The following is a 25,963-nucleotide window of genomic DNA, read 5'->3' as shown; positions in this document are numbered from 1 at the left end:
GGTCTGTAGACCTCTGAGAACAAAGATGTATATTTTTTTTAAGTTTTCTCAGAACTACAAACTTTTTAAAGGACCTAATAAAATTGCCAATTTCCATCATAAATTTAGAAGAATTTACTCTGTGTTCTGGAACATTCCTGATGACTAAGGTGATACATGGCACAACACACACTCTATAAGCCACATTCATCTCTTAGAAGTAACAATTTAATAAGCCATCATGGCAACACAATATGCCAAAGCCACTTACTACAGGATCACATGGAAAAAAAATTAGCTAATACCTCAAGAACTCTCCCCAACACAGTGAGGGGAAAAAGAAGAAGAAGAAAAAAAAAAAGATTGGAAAATGGAGCTAGGACGGGGTTTCTTCTAATTATCACTGGGAACAGCAAATTAGTTAAGGACTCAATTTTTTCACCATGCCAACCATTTCCATACTCAGACATACCTAATTTCTATAAACCCCTTAAGGGCCCAAACTAGTTTTAGCTTCAAAGATCTTATGAGATCCCAGGGCGAAGTAAGAAGCCAAGAGTACATTCAATTATTAATTCTTATTAAATATTTGAGAAAAGTCCTTCTGGATAAATACTGGAAATACAGTATACAGGTAAATATGTGGTCTAGGTCCACACGACATGCCGTAGGATCTTATCCATCCTTGTTACCGAGGAGGTCCTTCACGTAAGGAGGGCTGGAGGCTGAAAGTATTCCCAGAGAACTAGGTGATCACCCCACTGCTGTAGAAAAACCCCTAGAAGGCCAAACACTGCTCACGTGAACGCCGAGCCACCATGGCTCGGCACGAGCGCACGCCACCCCGAGCGGCACCGACGGGGCCGCCTCAAGCGTGGAGCTCGTCAGAAGGGTATCTGAGACCGGACTGGGAAAATAAGAGAAAGCTGAAGGGAAACCAGAGACAGCAAAAAGGATCTGACACACTTCGTGAGAGACCCCAGATCAGCGGGATTTTCACAAAGAGCAGGAAGGCAGGCTGGGAAAGCCGCTGCAGGGTGGGGGCGCGGGCGCAGCGCAGGGCGGCTTGCACAGGGAGCTCACGACGTTACAACAGAACTGTGACACAATTTCCAATCTCTGAAAGGAGAGTAAGGAGAGAGAGTGCCACAGTTTCCACTTAAAGAGGGAGAATGGGAAATTAGCGAACTCAGATGAAAATGGCGACCCCCAGATGCCACCCCGGGCGGCAGGGTCCAGGATGCCGGGAGGACAGAAAGCCAATGGAGGATCGGGGCCCCATGCCTCACGATGCGCAGGACACACAAATCCCGGGGAAAGGCCATGAAATATTGATGCTCTTCACTTCTGCAAAGGTAACAAATCTGGGAAGGAAAAACACCCACAAACCTTCCATTTGCATTCTATAATGTTTTCACCAAGCTTAGAGGGCTTGTTGTACTATTACGCTTGCCCGAAATGGGCAGTATTTCAATAAGGATTTCCTAGAAAAGACCACCTTCAATTCCATCACAGCCTGTTAGTCAAGGTGTCATGCATTTATATGTGGCCATTTATCAACAGTGCATAAGCTTCCAATTTTACAAAGACTTCCAAGCCTGCATCCTGAAGACCCCGCTACCCCCAGGCTCGATCCTGGACACATGACCACAGAGGGAGGACGGAGCGTCCCAGCTATGAGCTAAAGGGGACGCCCCTCCCTGAAGCACATACAAAGGGAGAGTCAAGAACACCTCCAGCAGGAGGGGGAACACATCTAGGAGAGAACATCCTTTGTTTCACAGTGAACTAGGATACCTATCTCCAAATGCAATTTTATATTTGTAGATTAATATTGTAAGATCTTTTTGATTACATGTAATTTACTTCAGTTCTAAAAAGTTGAGAAGAAACCCAAGCAGCCTTCACACTTCAAATCTAGTAAAATTCACTCCTGAAATGTGTCAGAATTTTCAAGCTACAGGGGCTTATATCTCATTATCATAATTGGGAAAAAATAATGAATTCCTATTCCATCTTAAAAAAAAAAAAGGAACATAGCTAACTTCCCCAATTATCACTAAAATACTTTGTAAACGCCTATATAAAAATTCAAAGACTTCTGCATAATCTGTTTGAAACACCAATTACCTAATTATTTAACATTTACTGAACTCATTAGTGAGTTCGTTTGTATACAGTTCTCAAGGATACAGGGCAGTATCAAAAGCAAATTACAACTTATTTCTACCATGGAAGAAATCTACACAACAAAAACGTTAAAATAGTGCTAAAGATCCTAAAGATACTATCAAAATTCAACCTGATGACCCAGGCACTCACCTAGAGACCCAAGACAAACTAAACATTGGGGGAAGGTGAGAGGATGTCACAGAGAAAGCCTGAGAAGCTTCAACTAGGAGACTGGGGGACAAGATGCTCCCCGGAGAAAAGGTACAAAGTGTGCGTTCTGCACCTGATGGCACTTCCCGTCATTCCCAGCAGCTCGCTCATTAGAGCCATTTCCTGAGAATGGAACAGGGAAGTCGTTCCTGCATCTGGAGCAGAAGGAACGGGAGAATGAAACAGAGACAACAGGACGCCAAGACCAGAAAAAGAAAAAAGAAAAAAAAAGAGAAGGTTTTAAAAGCAAGCACAGTCACACATTTTGCAGAAGCTCGTGACGCAAGACGTCATTCGGCTCCATTCAAGAAAGGGCTGATTCACAGACCTTCCAAGTCCAGTCCATGGAACTGGAGGGAGAGCCAGCCTCACTGCCACAAAGGCACAGAAATATTACGTGGGAAAAGTAAACATGATTCAGGATAAACATTACTCACCAGAGCCAGCTTTTCAAATTCACAGCTGAATTTGATTTAAAAAATGGATGCCTTCACCAAGAACCCACCATGATGTAAACCACGCACTTTGGGTAAGGATGACGTGTCAGTGTGGGTTCATCGACTGCCACAGAGGTACCACTCAGAGCGCGGCCACGGGGGAGGCTGTGCGTGTGTGGGGGCAGAGGCATAGAAGTCTCTGCATCTTCCCCTCAATTTGCTGCTCTAAAAAAGAAATTTAACAAAGACGCCTTCTCAAACTTTGCTTTTCTACGAGAGACAATACCACTTTAATCATCTTCCCATAACTCTGTGTGTCGCGCTCCACCTTGGCCACTCGGACTCTGCCAGCGGTGCTGGTGTTCGGGAAAGCAGCTGGCCAGGGAGGCCTGCTGCTCTTCATCACATCCCCGTAGTGATGAGACAGGAAGGGATCTACACAGTGATGCAGCGGTCATCGGCAAGTGCTGTAGTAGCTTGCCAGGGCTGCCAGAACCCCCCCAGACCAGGAGCTACAATTACAGAGGCCAGGGGTCGAAGATCGAGTGTCTGTAGGGCCAGGTCTTTTCCCCCGCGGTTTCTCTCCATGGCTGGCCTTCTGAGTCCTCACAGGCTCCTCCCTCTGTGTCTGTGTCCCAGCTCCCCTTCCTACAGGGACCCCAGAAACAGCAGAGGAAGGCCCTCCCCAATGAGCACAACTTCACCCACGTACCTCCTCAAAGCCCCCATCTTCAAATGCAGCCACACTCGAGCGCTGTGGGTAGGACATCAACACATGGGTTTGGGATGGCGGGGGGCACACACGGAGATCAGCAGTAGCAGGAAGATGCTGCTTGGTCTCGAATCACAAGGGGAAGTGGTAGGACATGAGCAGAGACAAAACCCTGCATGCTCATCACAATCTGAGGCAGGACTGGCACAAAACCATGGACTCTGCCCGTATCTAGGAGAAAAGAAGCATACCTGCAAGCCAACGTTTCAACAGCTCATTATGGCTTCTGCGGAGCATGCCCCCTTGGATGCTCCCTGGAGGCCCTGCCCACACTGAGAAGGCCCAGCTAACCACATGGGCTTCCCTGATCCCAGGCACGGTTCTCTATGTGCTTTAGCGGAGCCCAAGGAAGGGGTGAACGTGTGAGTGAATGATGATGATCCCGGCGACTGCCTAAAATAAACCCCTGAACGTCATGTTTTTCTCACCTCCAACCTCTAACATCATTCTTTACGAAGAGCATGGATATTCTAATCCCCTAACCCTTCTTCAGAGAGGGCCCAGCTTTAAAGAGGCCTAAAGTGCCCCGTGTGCTGAGTAGGGGACCTGGAGTTAGGAAGCAGGACAGACGTGGTCCTCGACTTCCAGAAACTCAGAGGCTAGAAGACACAGCCACAGAAGGTGGTGATTATAAGGGAGTGGAGGGGTCCTGAACCAAGCCTGGCCTGGGAACCCCAGAAAGTCCTCCCTCAGAGGGGGGCATCTAGGTGAGAGCTATGGAGTGTATCGGGTGAAAGGAGGGGCGAGAAGCTCCCTCCAGGTGGAGGAGGTGGTGGTGTGAGCACCCAGAGGCTAGTTCAGCAAACAGCTGCAGTAAGCCAGAGGCCTGTGTTGATTGGGACCACCAGCATGCCAGTGCTTACTACTGGTGGGGGCACTGTTCTAAGAGTCTCCTACGTATTAGCTCATTTACTCCAACAATCCTATGTGGCTGATGCTGTTAGATCCCATTTGATATCTGGCCATTAAAGTGATTTGCCTAATCATAGCTATAAAGTGGAAGAGCTGAAACTCGAAACCTGGAGGTCCAGCTCCAAGGACGCCAGCTTACCCAGTGTAAGTACCAGGAAAGGCAGCCAGCATGGCTGGGCTCCAGTTCAAGGGACCCCAGGGGGCAGGGACTGCAGTGCCAAAGGTCAGAGCCTGCAGCTTCTCATCCTGAAGACCACAGCCTCGTCTGTTCCAGGGGCGAGGTGATCCCACGCAGGATCAGAAACGACACTGCAGGAGCCTTGTGGGACAAAGGCCAGAGGCGAGGCCAGAAAATGCACTTGTTAAGGGAATGTTCACCTGGTTCCCAAAGATGCAGCTCGAGGACAGGTACAGCGACCCAGTCAGTCATAGCAAACATCTCACCAGAGCAGAAGCCGTTAGAATTACAGCACAGCCATCCCACACAGCCCTGAAAAAGGATGTAACCAATAGACTTTAAAAAATCATTTAAGACCAAAAAATGTTCACGGTGTAAGGTTAGGGCTAAGAGGCAGAACACAGAACGGACTTTAAACACGGATAAAAACCTGGAAAGAACTGTACTGCATACTATTTGCTAAAACAAGCAGAAATTTCACAGATGAAAACATTATGAGCTCTTCCCTTGCAGGGTGCTTATGACAGTGGCACAGGTGATGCGCACACACACCGGTCACAGATGCTCAAAGGTCAGCAGGTGGCAGGGCCATCAAGGACTTGGTTCTGTTCACCACTCTCATGGCCTTTCAGCTCCAGCTTCACAACCCCCACCCCAAACAAGATAACTGCCCCAAACTCCAAGGATCGCATTTGCACATGTGTGGCTAAAGTATGGGGAGCAGAGGCACTTTCTGCATGCTTTTCACTAGGGAGAAGAGGTCCTTCCCAGGAGCAAGCCAGTGGGCAGCAGACCTCCCACACAGCATCTGCACAGCAAGGCTAGGTGAGCCCGCACCCGCCATTCAGCCTCCGGGGAGGCAGGGAAAGGAACCGGGGAGGCCTTGGGGAAGACAAGGAGATCCACTGCCGCTTCCCCGTGAAACCTGTCTGGTCACTGAGCTCCCCCATTCTTTCCTTCATGCCTTTTGTATCTGCTCTCCCTCCACGCCACGTGTGGGATTCTTCACAACACTGTCTCCCCAACAGAGTTCTGTGAGGCCAGGTTCATGTCTATCATTCTTGCACCACGCTACTGCAGGCTTGACACAGGAAAGTGCCACGAACGTTTGCTGAATGGACCTCCAATTTCATCTCTTTGTTGAACGGATTAGACAGAAATAGGCTGTGTGCTCCCGTGGGCTCACAAGCTTCCCATACCAGATGAACAAGACGACAACCGCTCCGTGCTGGGCACCCCAGCACCCACCGCGACAAGCGCCACGCAGCCGGAAGACGGCCTGTCAGTCCATTCCATTAGGTAGCTTCCTTTAACCACAGCGAACAGAGAAATGTGCAAATCTGACTTTGTGAAAATGCTACATTTATCTCCATTCACTTGAATATAATGTATTATTGCTAATATTAATAATTTTAGCTCTAGAAATTGTACCAGCCTCCCAAAGAAAGAGTCCTTGACCCAAAATATCAGAGGATATTAAACTGAGAAATGATCTACTGATGCAAATCATTAAGTCTATTTGCATTTGCTTACTGAACCCTGTCATGGAAATTAAACTGCATGCGGTGGGGAGCGTGCCGGCTGCGCATGGCTACAAGGAGACATCTTGGTGGATCCGAGCTCTATGTCATTAATTTTCCCACTTTCCCTCATTAACAAGTAAAATGTTTTTACTGCTTGAAAAGTTTTAATAAATAGAAAAAAGCAGAGCAGCTGACATACTTTTTAATGTAATATACAAGGGCTTTTAATATTTTTACATACATTAATGAAAAAGCTAGGGAAATGCTAAAAGGTTCTATATGTGTGGAAAGCTGAAAGAATAATTTTCTGGGAAAGACTACGATGCCTTCTGGCTTGCGCGTCCACTCCGCGTCCTTCCCTGGACGTCAGCGGTGAGCCCCTCGCCCTCAACCAGCGGCCCACGAGCTCCAGGGGGCCACGGACAAGGCCATCCCTCCGCCGGGTGCCATGCTGCCCCCAACCAACCAGAAGATCCCTCGTGGCTCCGAGCTCTCCACGGACCGGGTGCGGGGCCAGCCCGCCGGCAGCGCGTGCACCCAGGGCCCCGCAGGCTCAGGCGGGCGCACCCTTGGGGGAGCTGTGAGCCGTGTTTCTCCTCCACCTCCCCTGCCCTTCTACCAGGGACGGGGCTGACATCCGCAGGGACAGGAACTGTCTGCTCGGCAGGGGCCCCTGCACACCAGTGAGGACAGCACACTGAGGGGCACGGGCCACGTCCAAGGCAGCGGCTAGGGCTCTCCAGCAACACGGGGCCCTCTGGCACGGCGGGCGCAGGCCGAGCCGGCTCCAAGCCCCTGGAGGGCACGGCCTGTGTCCCGCGGCACCACCTGGCCTGCAGCGGAGGACTGCCTGGCGCAAACCCTCTTCTTGGCGAGGGCAGGAGGGAAGCCCGCCCGAAGCCCCCACTTGGCTTACGCAGCCAGCAGCACAGGGCACGGCAAGGCCCACGGCCAAGCCCCGCTGCTTGCAGGGGGGGGCCCACTCCTCCAGTTGCTGCCCCCCCCGCCACCCGCCACACTGATCTATCTGTGGCCCTACGTCCACACACTGGCCTTGCTCTCCTAACAAGCTGACCGGCTGAGAGGACGGTCAAAACAACTGGCAACTTTTTGACACCACAGGAGTTGCTCCTTGTTTCTCCTTATCCCGGCTTCCCGACCATAGAACAGTTACTCCCGGACAGAACTGGAACCAACACTTCAGTGAAGTGCCCAGACTCGGAGCCAGCACCTGCACCACCCGTGCCTGCAGCAGACAGACAGACAGACAGAGGGAGCCTCTCTGGGGGGAGGAGCAAGGCTGAGCTTGCAGGCAGGCAGGGCTGAGCTCCCCCAGCCTCCTCTAAGGCATGTGGATACACCCGCTGCAGGTTTTCTGGGGTTGATACTTTGGTTTTTTGATCACTGAGCCCAATATTGGCCTATTAAAGATGGAAAGAGAAACATCAGTTACAGATGAGAACACCTCAGAACTTCATAGAGATTTAAAGTCTGTGTGCAGTAATGGCCCTTGAAACTATGCAAAAGTCAAAAAAATTCAAGTGCAAACCAGATCCACCTAGAATTGCCAGCATGGGGGCCTCCCACCCCTCTGGGCTGCAGCCAGTCAGCCACCTGTCCCCCTTACCTCCCTCACGTGCCCTTCTACCCTTACCTGGTAACCCTCCTCCACGTGCTCTCTGAGAGAGTCCAGGGGCATCGCAGAGGATGGTGCCTGGTCAAATTCTGGATGGCTGACCCAGCACCCTTTCAACACTCCTCGTAAAACAGGGCCTTTCTTCTGTTTCTCTGCCTCATTTGTACAGTTTCAGTGGACCAGAGTCCTGTTTTTAATTAATACTTGCCCATAGTTGTAGAAAACTTCACACTTCTTCGAAGTTCTCCCCCACCTCTCAGCACAATGTGGTCCCGCTGGCTCTGCAGCCACCCTGCTCCTGAGGGGGAGCCCTACCCCATGGCCTGAGGGAGCCCTGCGGCCTACTGCCATCCAAGCCCAGACAGCTTCATTAGACATCTGTGGGGGGACAAGTTCTCCAGACACGTGGCTCTTGGTTTGGGGGGACCCAGTGCCTCTGGGTACCAAAAGGTATGCTGTTATAAAGACAGAAGGCAGAACGGCATGTGCCAGGGCCTGGGGTCAGAGTGGACTAAGGCACAGAGTCCCAGTCTGGGAAGAGGAAAGCCTTTCCGGAGCTGGATGGTGGGGACGGTTACACAACCATGCAAATGTGCTTAATACCACTGACCTAGATGCTTGAGTGGTTCAGATGGTACATTTTATATTTTACCACAAAAGGGTGTACTTGGGTCAAAAAAGTATTGATTACACAGGCACAAAAGGGGAATTCTTCCCCTTCCCTAGCTAGGGCCTGTGACCCCGCAGTCCTCAGAGGTGAGCCATCCACTGGACTCATCCGCCCGCCCAGCCCTGCTTAGCATCTGCACAAAATGACAACTCCTCCTAGTTTATACCTCTGCTGCTCCGGATCAGGGAAATAAACAGGAAACAGATTTAAAAAGATCATACATATTTTAGTTCTGTCGAATCCAACGATCCCCACAGCGCCTTAGGCTGAAGTGAGCAGCTGTCCTTCAGAACAGACCTCTCTCCTAAGGGCTTCCGGCAGCGGCCGCGAGTCTTTTTCACACAACACCAAAGTCATACTTTGACAAAGAAGTTATCATCTCTAGACTGCTTAACCAGCAAAACAGTTCAAGTTTGCAAACACATAACTTTTCATGCAAGCAAACTAATTTCCTTGGACCTCGTTTGTCAAAAAGTAAAAAGTTAAAGAAAAAAACAAAACAAAAAACCAACATGTCTTGTGAAGTCACTTTAAGGGTTTCATAACAGATACAGGACGGGACCCACCTTCAGAAAATGTTATTGCTTCTATTTTAAATTTAGGAACTCCAAGTGTCCTGAACATGCGTTTGCCCTTCAGATATTAGGGCTAAAAACACAACTATGAAGTCGTCCATCCTCTCTCCAGAAAGCACTTTACAGTTGACAGGGGTAGGTCTAAGGCATACCAATCGTTAGGCAATAAAACCTGGAAAGGTCTTGAACACGCAGATGCAAAAACAAAACAAAACAAAAACAAACAAAAAAAAAGGTACCCCATGAGGAGGGATCCCCAGAGCCAGCCTGATGGAGGGAAGATGTTAATGTGACGGACGGATGGGTGATGCCACGCAGCACCCAGACGTCCACACACTGAAATGATAAACACGCATTCACTTCAATATGTTTTGCCAATTTAACAAAGGAATCCTGACAAAATAGTCAACCAGCTACAGTGTCCTCCTTTTTGAAACAGAACCGTTAGAGCAAAGGTAAGGGGAAGCAACATATTTGGCCGTACGCACGCTTCCATCAATGCCTTGTCAGACCCCACCTGTGCCTGCTGCCCAGCCTCCCCCCCGCCAGCACCTCGTGTTCTCAGAGGGGACTCCTGCGTCCCCAGCACAAATGCCCTGACTGCGCCCATGCTGGCCCTTCACCAGCTAATTGCTTCTGGCGTTTGCCTTCTGTGGTGGTCTGACAGCACTCTCCTTCAGGGATGGGGAGACCCGAACGTCTTGGAAAGCTCTAAGATCACCCTTAGGACCCCAGCAGCAGCAGCACCGAGGGCAGGGGACTCTCACCCTTAGGACCCCAGCAGCAGCAGCACCGAGGGAAGGGGACTCTCACCCTTAGGACCCCAGCAGCAGCAGCACCGAGGGCAGGGGACTCTCACCCTTAGGACCCCAGCAGCAGCAGCACCGAGAGCAGGGGACTCTCCGACACAAGCTTCACCAAAGTTCTGCTTATCTGCACAACACACACCAAGAACGAGTGCATCTGCTGCTTGGTGCCAGTCTGCCTCAAAGAAGTCCTCCCCCGAGAGTAGGAAGGGCCTCATCTAGAAGTTCCCAGGCGTGGTCCCCTCACCAGGCAGCATGGCGGTCCAGGCAGGACATTCAACTCCTGGACTTTGGAGTGTCAGAGAGTAACAGGGCTGGCCTGGATGCTGCTCAAAGTCCCTTAGAGTTCTGACCATCTCCGGGTCTAGAAAATTCCCAGAATAACCTACAGAGAAGCATTCAGAATGTATTAACACCTATCCATCAGAATCTTAACCATTTGCCTGGGAAATTCTTAATTACTATTTGATGGAAATAATAGCATTTATTCAATTCCTTGAAAAAGGAGTTTATGCCGACGTGCAAACCGATGGAAGCCAACATAAACACCCCCCCTCCCCCAGCCTAGCTGAGGGGGACAAGAGGTCAGGATGGGAGAAGCAGAAAAGCCCCCCCCCCCCCCCCCCGCCGCTTCCCTGTTTTCCTGACTCGAGAGGGAGCAGGAGCTGTACAATACTCCCACAAGACCACCTGCAGACGTGAGGTTTAACTGGTCCAAGTAATGCTATTGCTGCACGATGCCAGGCTCTTCCTCCGTCAGTGCGCAGTGTCCATGCTGGATCCCTACCTCCACCCACCATCACTTCCACAGACTCAAAGAAGGGGGGGTTAGTTGGGGGAGAGCCTGGCCCCTCTCTCCTGTCCTAGCCCCAACTGCCCAGCCCCCAGCTCCGCACACACCCCATGGGCGCCTGGGAGCTGCTGCGTGCAGAACCAGCAGACAACAGAAGGCTCCCAGCACCACTCGTGGGGAGAAAGGTGTCAGTCTCAAAATATTATTTTCAATAAAAGTTGTTTACCTAGAGAAGATTTAAACACCAGGAACTTTGAAGGAAATAGCGGCCAGTTCTTTTTAATAAAAGCAGTGCTCAGTTATACAATCACTCTTCCTAACAGAGCCTTGAACTGGGTAAAATAAAGACCAGAAACTAGGTGTTTTTCCAGATGACTTTTAGGAAAGAAAAGAAAAAACTATTTGCAGGAGACCTGAGGTATCTAATGATTCAGAAACGCCATCTTCCCCCCACTTTTGGGGGGACTTTTGGAGGAAGCAATATTAAAGCAGAACAGAAACTCTAGCATCCACGTACATGTGTGGCCACCTATACAGACACCACATGAGCATACCACAGACAAGGGCAGTTTTCTACTTCAGAAATGAACAATGTAAAAAAAAAAAAATCAGCCCACCACAAAGCTTTTATTTTCCTATCATAACAGACTTACAGACTTGTTTCTATTCCACTTCCTGCTTGTCTAAACACCTGGCAGAGAACTGGCTGGATGTGCCTGTTCTCCCCACGGAAACCCCTTACCTACTGGTCGCACCCCAGTGGTCAGCTGGGACAGCAGCGCCCGATACCATGGCTTCAGAACAACACTGTCGCCTGCCTGTGCGGCGTGCCCAACCCAGCTGTGTGCCAGCCCCACCTGACCAGTAGATTCGGTCTGAAGACCTCCAGAGCAGGAGCGGGACGTCTGCTTCACCAGCTCCAAGTCTCGGGAGTGCTGAACACTCGAGTGCCAGCATCTCGTGAAGGGAGCTGCAGAGAAAGCATTTTCTACACGTTTCACCTGTGCTGGCCCGTGAGGTCAGGGAGGCCAGACTTCTGGAAGAAGGCACAGAAAGAGCGGCTTTAGGAAGAATAACACGGATTCCATCAGGAATGATCACCACAAGAGAACTCTAATCCCCCAACATGTATGTGCATTCTGCCAGTGAACGGCAAAAACTAAACGCCAATCCAGAAGGACAAGTGTTTTTCCAGGTGAATCTGCAGGTGAGCTTCATAGCATGCAAGCCCCTTTAAAAAAGGGTCTGTTTGCATGTACATAGATCAAACTGACAGAGGAGGAAAGATGGGTGTGGCGTGGAAAGGCCTCCTAGACAATGGTTCTTAGGAAACACTAAGTGAAACCAGAGAAAACCTGGTCAAAGACGTGGGTGAGAAGCTTCAAGCAATCAGCACAGATTAGGTAAAAGCAGGACACCAGGACGCCGCAGAGAATGCTGGAGCTCCAGCGCAGCCCCATCTAGAAGGAAACAGAAGAGATTCCCCAACAGAAGAGCCACAGATATCTGATGGGATGAACTGAATTTCTGGGGAAGACGTTCTCTCCCTCCTTCCCGCCCCCTCCCCCCAGCCCCAACAGAGGTCCAAGGACTAATTTAGAACATGGTCCAGTTGGCATGAAGGCCACTCTATATGGCTCTGTGTCCCTGCTGGGAGACCCCCGGATCAGAGACATGGGGCAGCCGCACTGCTGGACTCATTTTTGGATGGAGCCGTTTCTGCTGCCGACGCGCAGCGGCCACACAGAGCCGGCCTCTCCAAAGGTCAAGGCTGAAGAGTCCGGTGCAGCGGGTTCCTCTCACAAGACCAAGGCGCCAAGGAATGCGCATTTCACAGCCTGAAGACAACTTGTCCGCCCCCCCCCCAAGTGACACAGAAGGGACAGAGGCCCTGAAGCAATTCCAACACCACCCAACTACCTCCAGCCTCATCGTTCCACCATGTTCCTACCTTTCACCGGGTCAGATGCCGGCCTGACCGGCTCTACTGCCGGATGACACGCCAGCTGGTGCAGTCCCACTCAGCTGCACTGCCAGTGCCCCTGGCTCAGGCCCATGTCACCCCTTGTCCTGACCATTTCAACAGTCGCACACGCTCATGCCCTCCCCCCATGGGGGGACACGGCACTACAGCTACTGTCTCCCCCAGGCCTGTCTCCTGTGCCAGTGACTTACGTCACTCTGTCTTGGATGGGTCCAGAACAAAGATTCTAAATCCCAGCGACACTTGCTTATGTCTTGCCACCAGCCTGCCTACTTCTGCCCTCTGCCCTGACCCAGGAAAGAGCAGAACTGTGAAACAGGATCTCGCAGAAATGAGGAAAAAAGACAAAACTCCTGAAGCCATGCACTGCTTTTCTCTTTTCTAGATCAGAAACCAGACAAGTTCACAACAAAACGGGGCATCACGGTCTTTGTGGCTGGGCAGTATGGTCCATGATGTGGCAGCAAACTGCAAGGCCTTCAGAGAAGGGGCTTTTTACCCCCCAGCTCCCTGCGGGGTCACAAAGCCACAAAGGGAATACGCGGTGAACTCAAAAGGCCCAGTGGCGAGGGCCACAGTCTGTCACTCTGCCACCGTCCCCACACCCTGGCTTTACTGGAAGGCACGGCTGTGGCCTGCCTTTACCTCACAGACATCTGGGAGCTGCAACCCCAGTGCACAAGCAGCCCCGGGGAGGGCAGAATTCTTCACAGGAATCACAGTGAGAAGGACCACCCTGGCTTCCAGTCTGGTCTTTTCAGCTATTGATCCGAACAGAAGAGCACAGTCTAGTTTCTGAAGGACACTGCACGGTGTGTGCTGAGAACCTTCTCAGGAGACTCCGTCCCCCTGCACTGCACCCCCCCCAAGCCAGAAACCAGGAGGGGAGGATCTTCATGGACACAGGCCTCAGATCTGGAGCCGAAGAGCTGTGTGGAGGCAACAATGAGGCATTCTACGCTCACCAGGGCGTTCAACGGCTTGCATTTAAAAAAGAGGCACTTATCTATGAAGCCAAAGAGAAGCCCCCCTGAAACCCGCATATCTGACTCAGGACACCTCCTTAAAGAACTTTTTTTTTTTTTTTAAGATTTTTATTAATTTATTTGACAGAGAAAGGCAGCCAGTGAGAGGGGAAACACAAGCGGGGAAGTGGGAGAGGAAGCAGCAGGCTCCCAGTGGAGCAGGGAGCCCGATGCGGGGCTCGATCCCAGGACTCTGGGACCACACCGAGCCGAAGGCAGACACTTAACGACTGAGCCACCCAGGCGCCCCTAAAGAACACATTTTTTAAGCACGTACAACACAAATCATGAGCTCAAGCCAGTGAAGAAAAGGGAGATCGCTGAACGGGCCGCAGGTGCAAATCCTACGGAGTGTGTTTTTGGAGGTTTTTACTGGGAGTGCCTCTTCCAGTGTTTATCCTGAGGAGAGTTTCTCCCCTTCCCTGAAAGATTGTAAGAAGGTGCTGCAAGTGTCTATGCTAAGATTTCCCAGTCCATCAGAGAATGGAGGGATTTCCCGGGGAGGTTCTCGGGACATGCAGACCCTCAGAGCTATCTCAGCCTTGAACTTCGGGCCGCCCGGCAGAGGGATTACCAGGCGGGAGCGCGGCACACACGGCGGGACTCGGGAGCAGGGTCCCCGAGCAGGCTATTTACAACGCTTATGAACAGGAGAGCAACAGGTCCACACAGAAGCCAATCACTATCCACTTGAATGGAGGACTTACGATGTGACTTCAGGAGTCTGACCTCCCTTCAGGAAGACCTCAAGGGCATCATACCCGCATGCTTTCAGTGAAGTAAAAACTGACAGCACCTGGTGGGGCAGACGCCCCCTCCCAGACAGAGACCCTTCGGTCACTCTCACACCCCAAAGGGGCAAGGCCCTCATCCGTGAGCCTAGTGACAGGAGGCCCTGGCCAGCCACCCAGGTCCTTGGAGGAGGGTCAGGCCTAACTAACCTACATGCTCCTTCCCAGGCTCCACAGAGCTGGCACAGGCAGGACACCAAGAACACCCCAGAGTCCTAGAAAGCAGAAGACAGCCTGCATGCTGAAGTTTTCAGGACAGAACATTTCAACAATCGCTCACTCTGGTTGCACCATATTTTTTCAGTATTGCATTCTTGTAGTTTTTCTAAGATTTACATGGGAAAAAAAATTAAACGGGAGGGCAATGCTTTGCTCAGTAAGAGACGAGGTACGCGCGGCTCCAGCGTCCTGCCACTCAACACCCTCCCATCACTGCGCCAATGCAAGTGCGACCAGCATTGTTCGGGCCGTTCTTCAAGGAAAACAATGGAATCCCCTTTGTGGAAAGCCACACAAGCCCCCAAATAACATTAGAAAACTTTACAGCTCTTCTCATTAGAATTTAGACATTGCAAGGAATAATGGGGTCAAAGCTTTGTAGCCATGCGAAGATGGTATCGGGAGACGTCAGTCAAGTACTCACAAAAGCAAGCCAATTACCCCTGAACAGGACCGTTGTTAATGGAAACGGATATTGGCAGGAAGTTATAAAGTTGATATTGCACTAGTTCCCAAATGACTGATACCCTGCATTCAAATATTTTTAGGAAGGGAAAGGTGAGTAATGTAACCCATACAAAAAAGAAACCAATGATCAATGTATGGAAACCATATAAACAGGTAAGTGGAGTGATGTAGGGAACAGGAGTCCTACTTCATACAGAGGTAGGAGTGAAATTTCACCGCAGACAAACGTCAGTGGCCAACTTCCAATTTAGCTACTGAACAAAGCAGCATGTCTCCAGGAGATAAAGATCTCAGTACTCACAAGCACTCAAAGAGAGGGAGAACAAGATCCCAGAGCCATCAGAATGCTCTGCTCAAAACCCCGTTGGCCACTGTCCATTAGCAGAGCTGGAGAACACGGCCTTGGGGGGCACACAGGGCTCTACCTGCAGAAAGCCATGCTGCGTGTGGGGGGAGCTCCCCTCAGGGTGGGCAAGAACAGCACCTAATTCTATTAGACAAAAGGAATTCTAATCAGAAGTCTTTCTGTAGGAGGAACCTGGAGGGCACTGGAGGGGAATTCACCTACAACCTGAGGAAGAAGTCCTACTAATCCTGAAGCTGACACCTTCAGAGCGAGGGACCCCCTCCGAACTCACTTCATGCGAGACACTAATCTGAATGCCAAAGCCTGACAGACAGCACCAAAAAAAATTACAGACTAACATCCCTCATGAACGTAAACACAGAATTCTAAACAAAATACCAAATTTAAGGCATTAATATGGGGATGGGGGGGCAGTGGCGGGAGATATAATGAATTATGTGATGTGTGTAGTCCAGCATTTCAAGACTATTTTCACCACATTAAAAAAAAGGATGATGTTGACACATGTACAAAAACCATTTGACAAAATCCAACAGACTGAGGAAGTATCCTCTGCCTGAGAAAGGACACCCGTGAGACCCAGAGGCGGCAGCACACGGACTTGTGACATGGAAGCCCCCTCTCCTACCCCCATAACTGGAACAAGGGAAGGCCGTCTGTTGTCAGGACGTTTGCTCCCCACACTGGAGGTTCCAGCCAGCGCGTGGACAGAAATAAAAGGCGTAAAGACCAGAGAAATTCTCTTTAGTCACAGACCCAATTTTCTATAGCAAAAGTCCTAAAGAATGAGCAGAACAATTCCTACAACTAATAATTCAGTAAGAGGACAGAAGAGCAACATACCAAAAATCAACAGTTATGTACCAACAGCAACTAAAAACCGTTCTTAAACTAAATTTAGACTACCAACATATTCAGAAATCAGATTTACAACAGATACACAAGAGCTCTATGCTGGAAACTAGAATACTGAAAAGACAAGCTGAGTGGAGATCAAGCCTATCCATAAATTGGAAGGTTTTTAAAGTGGCCAACCCCTCCCCAAAATGGTACAGATTCAATGAATTCCCAACCAGAATCCCAATACTGGATACCTTGATTCTTTAATATGTAAAGTTAAAACACACAGAAGCCAAAACAATCTTTCGGGGGGAAAGAAAACCAAGTTGGAAGACTTATTACCTTAATGCAAGATTTATCATAAAGCTACGTAATCAAGTACTCATGATTCTGGTGCAGAACCGATGAAGAGGTCATCTGAACTACACACGACACCTAGACATATGGGACCCACACATGTACAGTCAACAGATTTGACAAATGTACGAAGGGGATTTGATGGAGAAAATTCTTTTTCTCCTCCCAAATAAGAAAACTAACTACAGATAAAAAGTACCTCACAATGAGGGGATTCAAGATGATGGGTCATACATCTAAACATGAAGGCTAATATTATCAAACCTTGGAAGAATTTATAGGAAAATATTTGTGCAGTTACCGTAGGCAAATCTTAAAGACAAAAAAACGCTAAGAAAAAAAACACCTAAGTTGTACCTCCTCAAAGTTAGGAACTTCTCATTAAAAGAGGACATTAGAATAAAAACAGGCATCCAACTGTGAAATACAGAGGATAATACCATCTGAGAAAGGAGTAATCAGCATGGGCTGAAGGAGCACAGGCAGAAGACTCATGCAGAGCCCACACAATGGAAACACAGGAGTTCTCAAGAAGGTCCTGAGAGGACGTCCTGCGGAAAGTGAAGATTAGAATAATGAGAACATTTCACACCTCCTGGAACAGCCAAAACTTTAAAAATTACCACCACCAAGGGTGAAAGGGCAGAGCAACGGAAGCTCCTGCATTTCTGTAGGAAATAAACATAAAATGGTTAAACTTTGGGAAGAGCTTTGGCAGCTTCCCGGGATGCCCAACGTACGTTTGCCATGCAACCCAGCAATTCCGCCCCTAGGAGTGGACCAAAGAGGCAAGCCAAGATTTGGAGGATTCAAACGTCCATCAACGGGACAGTCCATTGACGGACTGTGGTGTATTGATCAACTATTCCTGACCATGAAGAGGTACCTACTTATTAATACACAGAACCTGGGTGACCCTCAAAACACTGAACAAGAAAATCCAACACAGAAGAGTATATCATAAAACTTCACTTATATAAAGCTCAAGAACCAAGCTGACCAAGACAAAAATCACAACAGTGGGTGCTGAGAGGATCTGGGACTAACCAGGAGCACAAGGGAACGGCTGGTGTAGGGTGTTCTAGATCTTGGTCTAGGTTGGTGGCCACTTGGCTGTACACAGTTCTCAACTCATGGAACGGTTTCCTTAATTGAGGTGATAAAATAAGAACCGTTAATTCTCAGCATTCATACAGGTTTTTGTTATTTTGTACTTTTTAAATGTCCCTCGCCAAAGTTAACCATAGGTGTATAACAGACTGCTGGCTGCCCCTAAAAATCTTTTCTCACCTCTTCCTTATACACACAATCCTCAATTTTGGCCAACACGTGACCACCTCCCATGCCTCCCAGCTGGGTGTGGTCCCATGAGAGAAGGTTAGAGGTGCCTTCTAGAAAGGGAGGTGGGTGCCTCCTTTCCTTCTCCTCTGGCTGGAATGGGAGCACAGCAGTTTTTGCCCTAGAGATTGGCACAAAGCACCGGAATGAGGGCCACAGCCTGGAGATACAGAGCAAAGCCAGAGGCGGCCAAGGGAGCCGGCCTCCACAGCTTATCTACGAGCATGTCTTCACGCAGGAGATCAGCTGCAGGTTACTAAAGCCACGCGCAGGAGTGCTCCACAGCTGCACCTAATTCTGATTCAGAAAGCAGGAACTCAAAATTAAGCCTCATCTTTGTTCTGCTCGCATCATCCATAATGGGCATTTAACTAGATGTCTAGAATTTTTCTTCCTGAAATTCACTTAAAGGATTTTTTTTTCTTAAAGCAAAAAAGTTCAACAAGATTTGTGATTTATTGTGCCAGTGAATATGTAAGAGACAAAATGACATTCCCTACGAATTATTTGGTGTCTGTGATTTTTCTGAACACCACGGCCAGATGGTTTTCATAGAAAGAGAAGAGTGTATTCATACAGTTCAAAGATTTGCTTATTTTTTTGGCATCAAAAACATGCTATTGATTGTAACATGCAGCTTCACAGCAAAAGATCTTGACACTGGAGGCGAAACTGGGCATTTATTACTGTGCGTGTGCTCATTATGGCGGTCTCTGACAGGGGTCCATTAAAATCAATTTTTATGTTTCTATGTATTTTCTTTATCTAATGTTCTATGGCATTGTGTTTATTAGCCAGTTAAGACAAACACTGAGCAGGAGTGGGTGGTTTTTCCCCTCTTGTATTAAAATTGCAGTTCTCATTATTTCTGACAACAACTCACAATCAATGAATGGAGGAAATGTTACATTTCAAAACAAAACATTAAGGAGTGCTTTAAATTTTTTATGTTTTTACGATTAAGAGAAATAGAGCACAGATCTTTCAAAAGAGAAGCACATGTCCTGCTAGAACTGGCAAGGCCAACATCACGCTAGGAGGGCTCTTCCCGCCTTTCCCCTCAGCTGCACACTCTCGGGCTGCCTGACCTCAGCTCTCCGGCGGGCGCTCCCAATTCAGCAACTCCAAGACTTCGGAACAAGCCACCTGGCCGACTTTGAACAAGGAAGGGGGTCCGGATTTAAAACCACCCAGATTAGGCAAACACCTCCCTACCACCAAAATTTCCAGAGAGGTTCCCACGTTTGTGGAAGAATAAAACCTTCACAGCTCACGGTCAATCCGCGGCTCTGTAAACGGGTGACGGTCAGACGTCTCGGAGCTACCAGCCACAGGGGAGGCCCCAGGGTTAGCGCGAGCCCAGGGCGCTGGGCAGCAGCGCGGGTGCTGCGGGCGGACCGACAGTCGTGGCCCTGCCCCGGGAGGAGCGGCCGCGTGGGCCGGCCGGCCTGTGGCTACGTGTGAGCCCGTGACACACAGTGGACAAGCGGCAACCGTCGCGTCTTCGCGGCTCTGAACAAATGCCACGTGGGGGGACACAGGGGACTCACCCTGCATCCGGGGTCTTGCTGCCGCACAGCCTGATCTCATGCAGACCTTGCTCACAACCGGAGATCTCGATCTTCCCCAAAGGGCTGTCCATCGTCTTGTATCTCATCTCACAGGCCTGGTCCATCCTCCCAAACACCTAAGAGAAAGGGTTTTCAAGCAAATAAGTCCAAGTGAAAGACTCTGGTCCCCTTTCAAGCACAACAGGCAACCGTCACTTAACACAAAACATCTTCCGAAATTTGTCCCCATTCTTGGGACTTAATTATTGAATGCGTCATTTTTGTAATCTACTCTGGGGACAGAAAACGCTGTAGTTACCCGGAACAGCGAACTGGTGGTGCCACCCCTCTTCTTCCCTGCTCCCACCTTCCCCGGAGGCACGGTGGACAAGAGCTCCTGAGGAAGGGTCCCTAGGACTAAGCTACCCTCGCTTTAACAAAACGTTTACCAACTTTCTCATCGGCACACTGAAGCCGTTTGATATACTGGAGGAAATACATTTAAAACCAAGACACGGTGAAGTGAACCTGGGAGCGCGGGTACACGCAGCTCTTGCGCAGTGGCACCTGCACGAGCAGGCCGTCAGGGGCGCATGCGCGCACTGGAATAAAGCCCGGAGGCTTCAGGCACCTGCGCTACAGTCAGGGGCGCATACGCGCTGTGGAAAGCACACAGCGGACCCTCGAGCAGCGTGGGTGGGAACTGCCTAGGCTCACTTACATGCGGTTTTCCGGTATAGGGCTGTGAACGTATGTTCTCTGCCCTATGATTTTCTGAACACATCCTCTAGCTTCGATTTTTGTAAGAACACAGAACACAAATGATACCTAAAACAGGTGTTAGCCGGTTGTTATCTGTAAGGTCAACAACGGGCTTTCAGGAAGGTTTTTCGGGAGTCAACAGTTACATATGGAGCTCAGTACCCCTAATCCCACCTTGTTCAAGGGCCAACTGTGTATCGAACTTACGTTCAAGCAAATGTACAAACATAAGAACCACCCTATGGTGTATCCTACCTGTTAATTTGGATAATTGTGATCAACACAGCTAAGGCTGAAAAAAGAACGAACCGGTATGGCAACAACAAGCCTAAAGGTAAACTGACACTTGATAAAAATCACTCCAAGTGCAGGCAGGGAAAAGGACGGGGAGCCAAGAGAGGGTGGGGGGGGGGACAGTGGGAACAAATACCTGGACCAGCCAGCACCCTCACAGCTCCTCCTCTATCCTGAAACTCCTTGTCCTGCTCCCGCGAACGAACCGGAGGAAGGTGCTTCTCCCCACCAAGTGACCTTATATGCCCGTGTTTCCCAGCCCTCCACGCTTCCTGCAGCCACCTGCATGAATCGAACAGCTGAAGCCTCGCCACGTGAGCCCGCCCACTGCTCCAGACCTGCAGGCGGGCCTGCTCACCAGCTGCCTCCACTTCTCTGTCCTGCAGGCACCTCCCATGAACTGGCCGTAACAGCAACCCTGCAAGAATGCTCTCCTCCATGTGGCTTTACAGGAGGTGGCAGTGCGGTCCACATGCGCTCGCACCCCACCCAGGACTTAGCCTAGGGATCGCCTTCCCCTTGCACACCTGCACCCCATCAAGCCCTGGTTCTTACCATTGTCAACTCCGGCTCAGATCCCGGGAACTCATCAACTCTCAGACAAGGAAGGACTTCTTCCGGGCCCTCAGTACACCTGGGCCCTTCCCACGCCTCCCCTCCCCTCACCCTGAACAACAAATCAACTGCCAATCAGACGAAGGGGCTACAGCAGGGTCAGCAAACTGCAGCCCATGGGCCAGACCCAGCCCCCACCTGCTTCTGTAAATGAGTTTTCGCTGGGACGCAGCCCACTCGCTGTGGCTGCCTTCCCGCTCTAGTGGCAGAACTGACTGGCTGTGATGGAGAACGCACGACCCAAGCACTTACCCTGGGCCCTCCAATCGCCAGGTCTGCTGAGCCCCTCAAGGTCCACGCTCTCGCACCCTTCCTGCTCTGTGCTCTCGGGTCCACTTCATGCAAAACCTCAACACTCCCCACTGACCCCACCCCCACACCCTGTTCTCCTCCCTGCCCTTTCACCTGCTTCTAATGCCATACACTGACTCCTTCAGCTGTCTTCCCAGCAGCCACAGGACAGAAGTGCATTTATATCCCTTGATGAGGTCAAGCAGCATTCCCCAAACCACACGGTATATAAGCAGCACCTCCAAGATTCCATCCCAAGCCCAGGGCTCCAGAGCCACTCTGTTCAACCTCCACTTTTCTGTGGGTATTGACAGAGGTCTGAAGCAGTTTCCTCTCCAGTTCCCAGTGAATGGACATGGGATTGTGATGGTCACCTAACATCAGAGACACCGTCTGACACATCGTACACCTTGAATGCCCCAGCTTCCATGGATCCCCACTGCCTGAGGGCACCCCCACCACTTGGCCACCCATGGGCAGGAAGCAGACGGTGGCCTCACAGAAATGGCCTGCCATTTTGCAAAAGCCACCTAAACTGAGCCAGAAGTTTGTTCACCTGTGGGATAAAGGGTACCTAAATCACAGGGTTGGCACGTGGATCAGCCGGAACATATATCTAGACCTGGCTTCCCAGAAGGATGCAGGGCTACTGTTATTCCTGCCACAATCGACATTTTAACCATACGCCCTTGACCTTTGTCATACAGAGCACTCTGCTCTCCTCCGCAAAATCTTATCCAACAGCACCAAAATCCTTCCTTACCATTCTTCAAAAGCAGATGGCCACCCCTTCTCCCAGCCCCCCGGAGGCCTTCCCTCATTCCCTGGAGCCAGAATCAACTGCTGCCTGCTCCCATATCCATGGGTATTTCCCATCACCCTGAGCCACTGGCAGATGCTGGGGCACGGAGTTTGCTACCATGAGTCAGGGTTCCACCCAAGACAGATGCATCACACACGTAAGGAATTTATCAAATATATGTTGAACTAGATGACCAGAATTTCTACCATCCAGGCCCAGAGTCTGGCACGGCATTTCCCAAAGTGTGTTCCAGAAGACTGCTCAGAGAAAGGTTCTAGGGGGAGTGAGAAGCCTGGATGCATAAACCCTCCCGGGAAACTCACCTGCATACCTGCAGCGTGTTAAAAGCTCTAAGTAGGGGCGCCTGGGTGGCACAGCGGTTAAGCGTCTGCCTTCGGCTCCGGGCGTGATCCCGGCGTTATGGGATCGAGCCCCACATCAGGCTCCTCCACTATGAGCCTACTTCTTCCTCTCCCACTCCCCCTGCTTGTGTTCCCTCTCTCGCTGGCTGTCTCTATCTCTGTCAAATAAATAAATAAAATCTTTTAAAAAAAATGAATAAAAGCTCTAAGTAGTCCTGCATAGCAACCGGCTTATATTTGCCTAGATCTCACAAACATGTTCACCAGGAACCCACGTCTCCTGCTTAGGCCCTGCTCAGAAGCTGTTTCTCAACCGATCTGGGCTCAGGCCTCAGATCTGGAGCATAAAAAGCCATGAACCCCTGCCTCAGGCATGGCTCCTAATGGCAAGCATCAGAAAGTGATACCAGTTAATTTAAGCACAAAAGCGATTTACTGAAAGGCTGTTCCATAACTCACAGAACTTCTGGGAAGGCTGGAGAAACAGGCTCAGAAAACCGTAGGAACCAAGACTGGCCACAGTCCAACCACAGCCAAAGTGGAACCTCAGGAAACATCTGTGGGGCAGCCAGGGCCTGCAGACACGCAGCTGGCACTGTTGCCACTGTTGCCCCTGGAAACAGGATGTTGCAGCCCCATCAATTCCCTGCTGCCTGGCCCCCTGTGTCACTGGCCCCTAATTCAAGGCCTAGGATGTGGAGCCAGCACCGCCACACAAACTCAGACTGGCACACATCCCAACCAGAGGGCTGGAGCACTAGTGGCTCACTGTCCTCCCCAGGACTCTGTTTTCTCACCAATAAAACAGCAATAGTAGTACTGATTCTACCACCCTCCCCGGGCTGCTCTGCGGGCCCAACCGCAAAGCACAGGGAAGACTGTGAACAGGCTGCTGGGCCAGCGCTCCTGCAGGGAAGGACTCCCCTGTGCACAGGGCACAGCCAGCTCCCACCCCTATTGCAAGGAATGAGTGTGCAGATGGGGGTCCGGGAGAGGGTCAGGGCAGGGTGGTCAAGGGGATGGAGGGCCTCTCCCACTTCCACCAGGTGGAGGGGCGTTATCTGGAGAGCTCCGTTCCGTGTGCTCCTCAGGGGAAAAGGGCCTGGCATGTTACAAAGCCTCACCCCAGCGGCCAGACTCTGACCACAGGCAGGATGGGCTGGCTGGACTTCAGAGGCTGTGGGCCTCTAACACCATGGGGAGACTGCAATAGCAGGCTCTGAACCAAATAACGCCCATGTAGCCCAGGGCCTGTGTCTCTGAACCAGACCGAACAGACCCTGAAGCTTGGCCTGCCCACAGCTATACCAACCCAACATGCACCCAGTGCCCAACAACGTGGTGTTGTCCCTGGTCTGCCTGGTCTAACCTCACACGTGAAGGGCAGCACACCCTCATCATAGTGAGGACCAGCTCTGATGACCCGCACGGCCACTGGAAGCCACAGGAGACCACAGGACACCTGTGTCACTCACAGAGCAGGGGAAGCTCTTTCTAAATCATGCCAAGAACCAAAATAGGGTAATCAGTCTGTAACTGGAGTAACTGGGGGTTGAACTCTGAGTTCTGAGTGAGCCGTCTATGTCCTTTGTGGCCACACTCAAGCAGCCCGTCACCAGGTTGGATAAAGTCTAAGGAGTACACTCCAGAGACTCTGTTATTGGTTAGCAGAACTGCACTCGAACTCCACGTTCAGCTTCCTGAACGTGAGGATTCGCCGAACCATCTTCCCTAAGACGAAGGCCTGGAAGCCTGAGCCCGTGAGCAGAACCACTGCCAGTCAAAGACAATCGCCATACCCACTGCCTGTGGCTTTGCCAAAACCACAAAAGCAGCAATGTTAACAATGTTTTCTGTTAACCCTGCCAGAAACGGAATTTCAGACTCCACAGAAATCTACACACATGTTCTTTCCTACAGACACGCAGGACGTATGGCACAGAGTGCTTCCATGGGCAAAAGTAAAAACGAGCTGAATCAGTACATCTAGTAGGTCATGGGTAATGTGTCCTGGGACAGAACGCTGGGCCATCTGGCAGGGCAGGCAGCGTGTGGACGGGGAGCCCCAGGCAGAAAGACAAGTGTGTTACCCCACAAGTGTGTTACAAGTCCCGGAGGGTGGAGGGAGGCTTGCAGACTGGGTGGGGTGTCGCAGGCACTGGGAGGGCGGCAAGACGATGCTTCAATAGCCAGCGTGCGCATCGGGGAGCCCGCACGTCCCAACACAGGCCAGTGGGAGGTTCCGTCTGGAAGGCGACAATGCCAGACACACGCGGGGCCGGCCAGGAGCGAGGTGGCACAAAGAAGCCGACGGGCTTCTGAGCCATGTGAGTGCGACACCTTCACACAGCGAAAGCCCCATGCTCCAGAGACCAACCCACTGCTGGGCTCTGGCCCAGAGAAGGCCAAGAGCCTAACCCCAACGAGTGAGCCAAGAAAGGAAGGAGGCCCAGTGCAGACACTCGCCGGTTGGCAGCTCGACAAGCTTCCCAGGAGCGAGTCCAGGGCCAGGCGGGCTCCCACGGCCCCTCAGGACTAGCGGGAGGCCATGCCAGTGGGGAGGGCGGCGGGCCGGAGCAGAGGTGAGGAGGAAAGAAATTTTAGAAAAAACAACATCCACACGGAGGCCTGGTTCATAACAAGGAGGTGGGCAGGCCCGACAATGCCTGCCGGACAGTGGCCGAGGCACGCAGGGCACGGGGGGGCCGGGGTGCGGGTGTGGAGACATGTGAAGTCACGTCAGGTGGGTTCTGTCTGCTGTGAGTCGCCTTCATGGAATGTAAGGTGCAGGACAGGTAGCAGACATTATGGGACAACTCTGGCCAAAGAGTAAGAAGCCTGCTGAGGTTCTAGTAATAAAACAAGCGGCAGGCACCATCTCCTTCCCCTTCTTCCTTCCTTGACAAGGCAGGTGCATGGCCTGGAACTGTGGCAAACAACTGGGGACATGAAAGAGACCACGAGACTGGACAGCCCTGACGCCACCACTGCAGCCACAGCCCCCTGCCACACTCCTACTCGTGCGAGGAAAAGACAGTCCTGTGTGTTGCAAGTCGGCGTTCAGAGGAATTCCTGTTTTCCTCCAGCCTGAGTAGCTTTACTGATCCACTGCCATATCCCAGTACTTAGAACAGTGCCCAGAACACTGCAGGTGCTCAGTAAATACCTGCAGAATAAATGAGCTAATCGCACAAATCATTCCATTAGGACGCAGAAGGAGAACTCCAGGATTAAC

At 50.8% G+C, this 25,963-nt stretch overlaps 1 protein-coding gene across 4 annotated transcripts in view; it reads right to left on the bottom strand.

Annotated features, from left to right (window-relative positions):
- The window catches only part of MGMT (O-6-methylguanine-DNA methyltransferase), a 291,274-nt gene that overhangs the window by 213,960 nt on the left and 51,351 nt on the right, over positions 1–25,963 (bottom strand). For all 4 annotated transcript variants that reach the window (XM_034663435.1, XM_034663436.1, XM_034663434.1 and 1 more), the window contains one exon: positions 19,603–19,739. In XM_034663435.1, coding sequence (XP_034519326.1) covers positions 19,603–19,739 — 137 coding nt within the window. The remainder of the gene's footprint in view (positions 1–19,602; positions 19,740–25,963) is intronic.

This window comes from Ailuropoda melanoleuca, chromosome 6 (assembly GCF_002007445.2).
Source record: "Ailuropoda melanoleuca isolate Jingjing chromosome 6, ASM200744v2, whole genome shotgun sequence".
In the NCBI taxonomy this organism is placed as follows: domain Eukaryota; kingdom Metazoa; phylum Chordata; class Mammalia; order Carnivora; family Ursidae; genus Ailuropoda; species Ailuropoda melanoleuca.
This window is presented reverse-complemented; position numbering and strand designations above follow the sequence as displayed.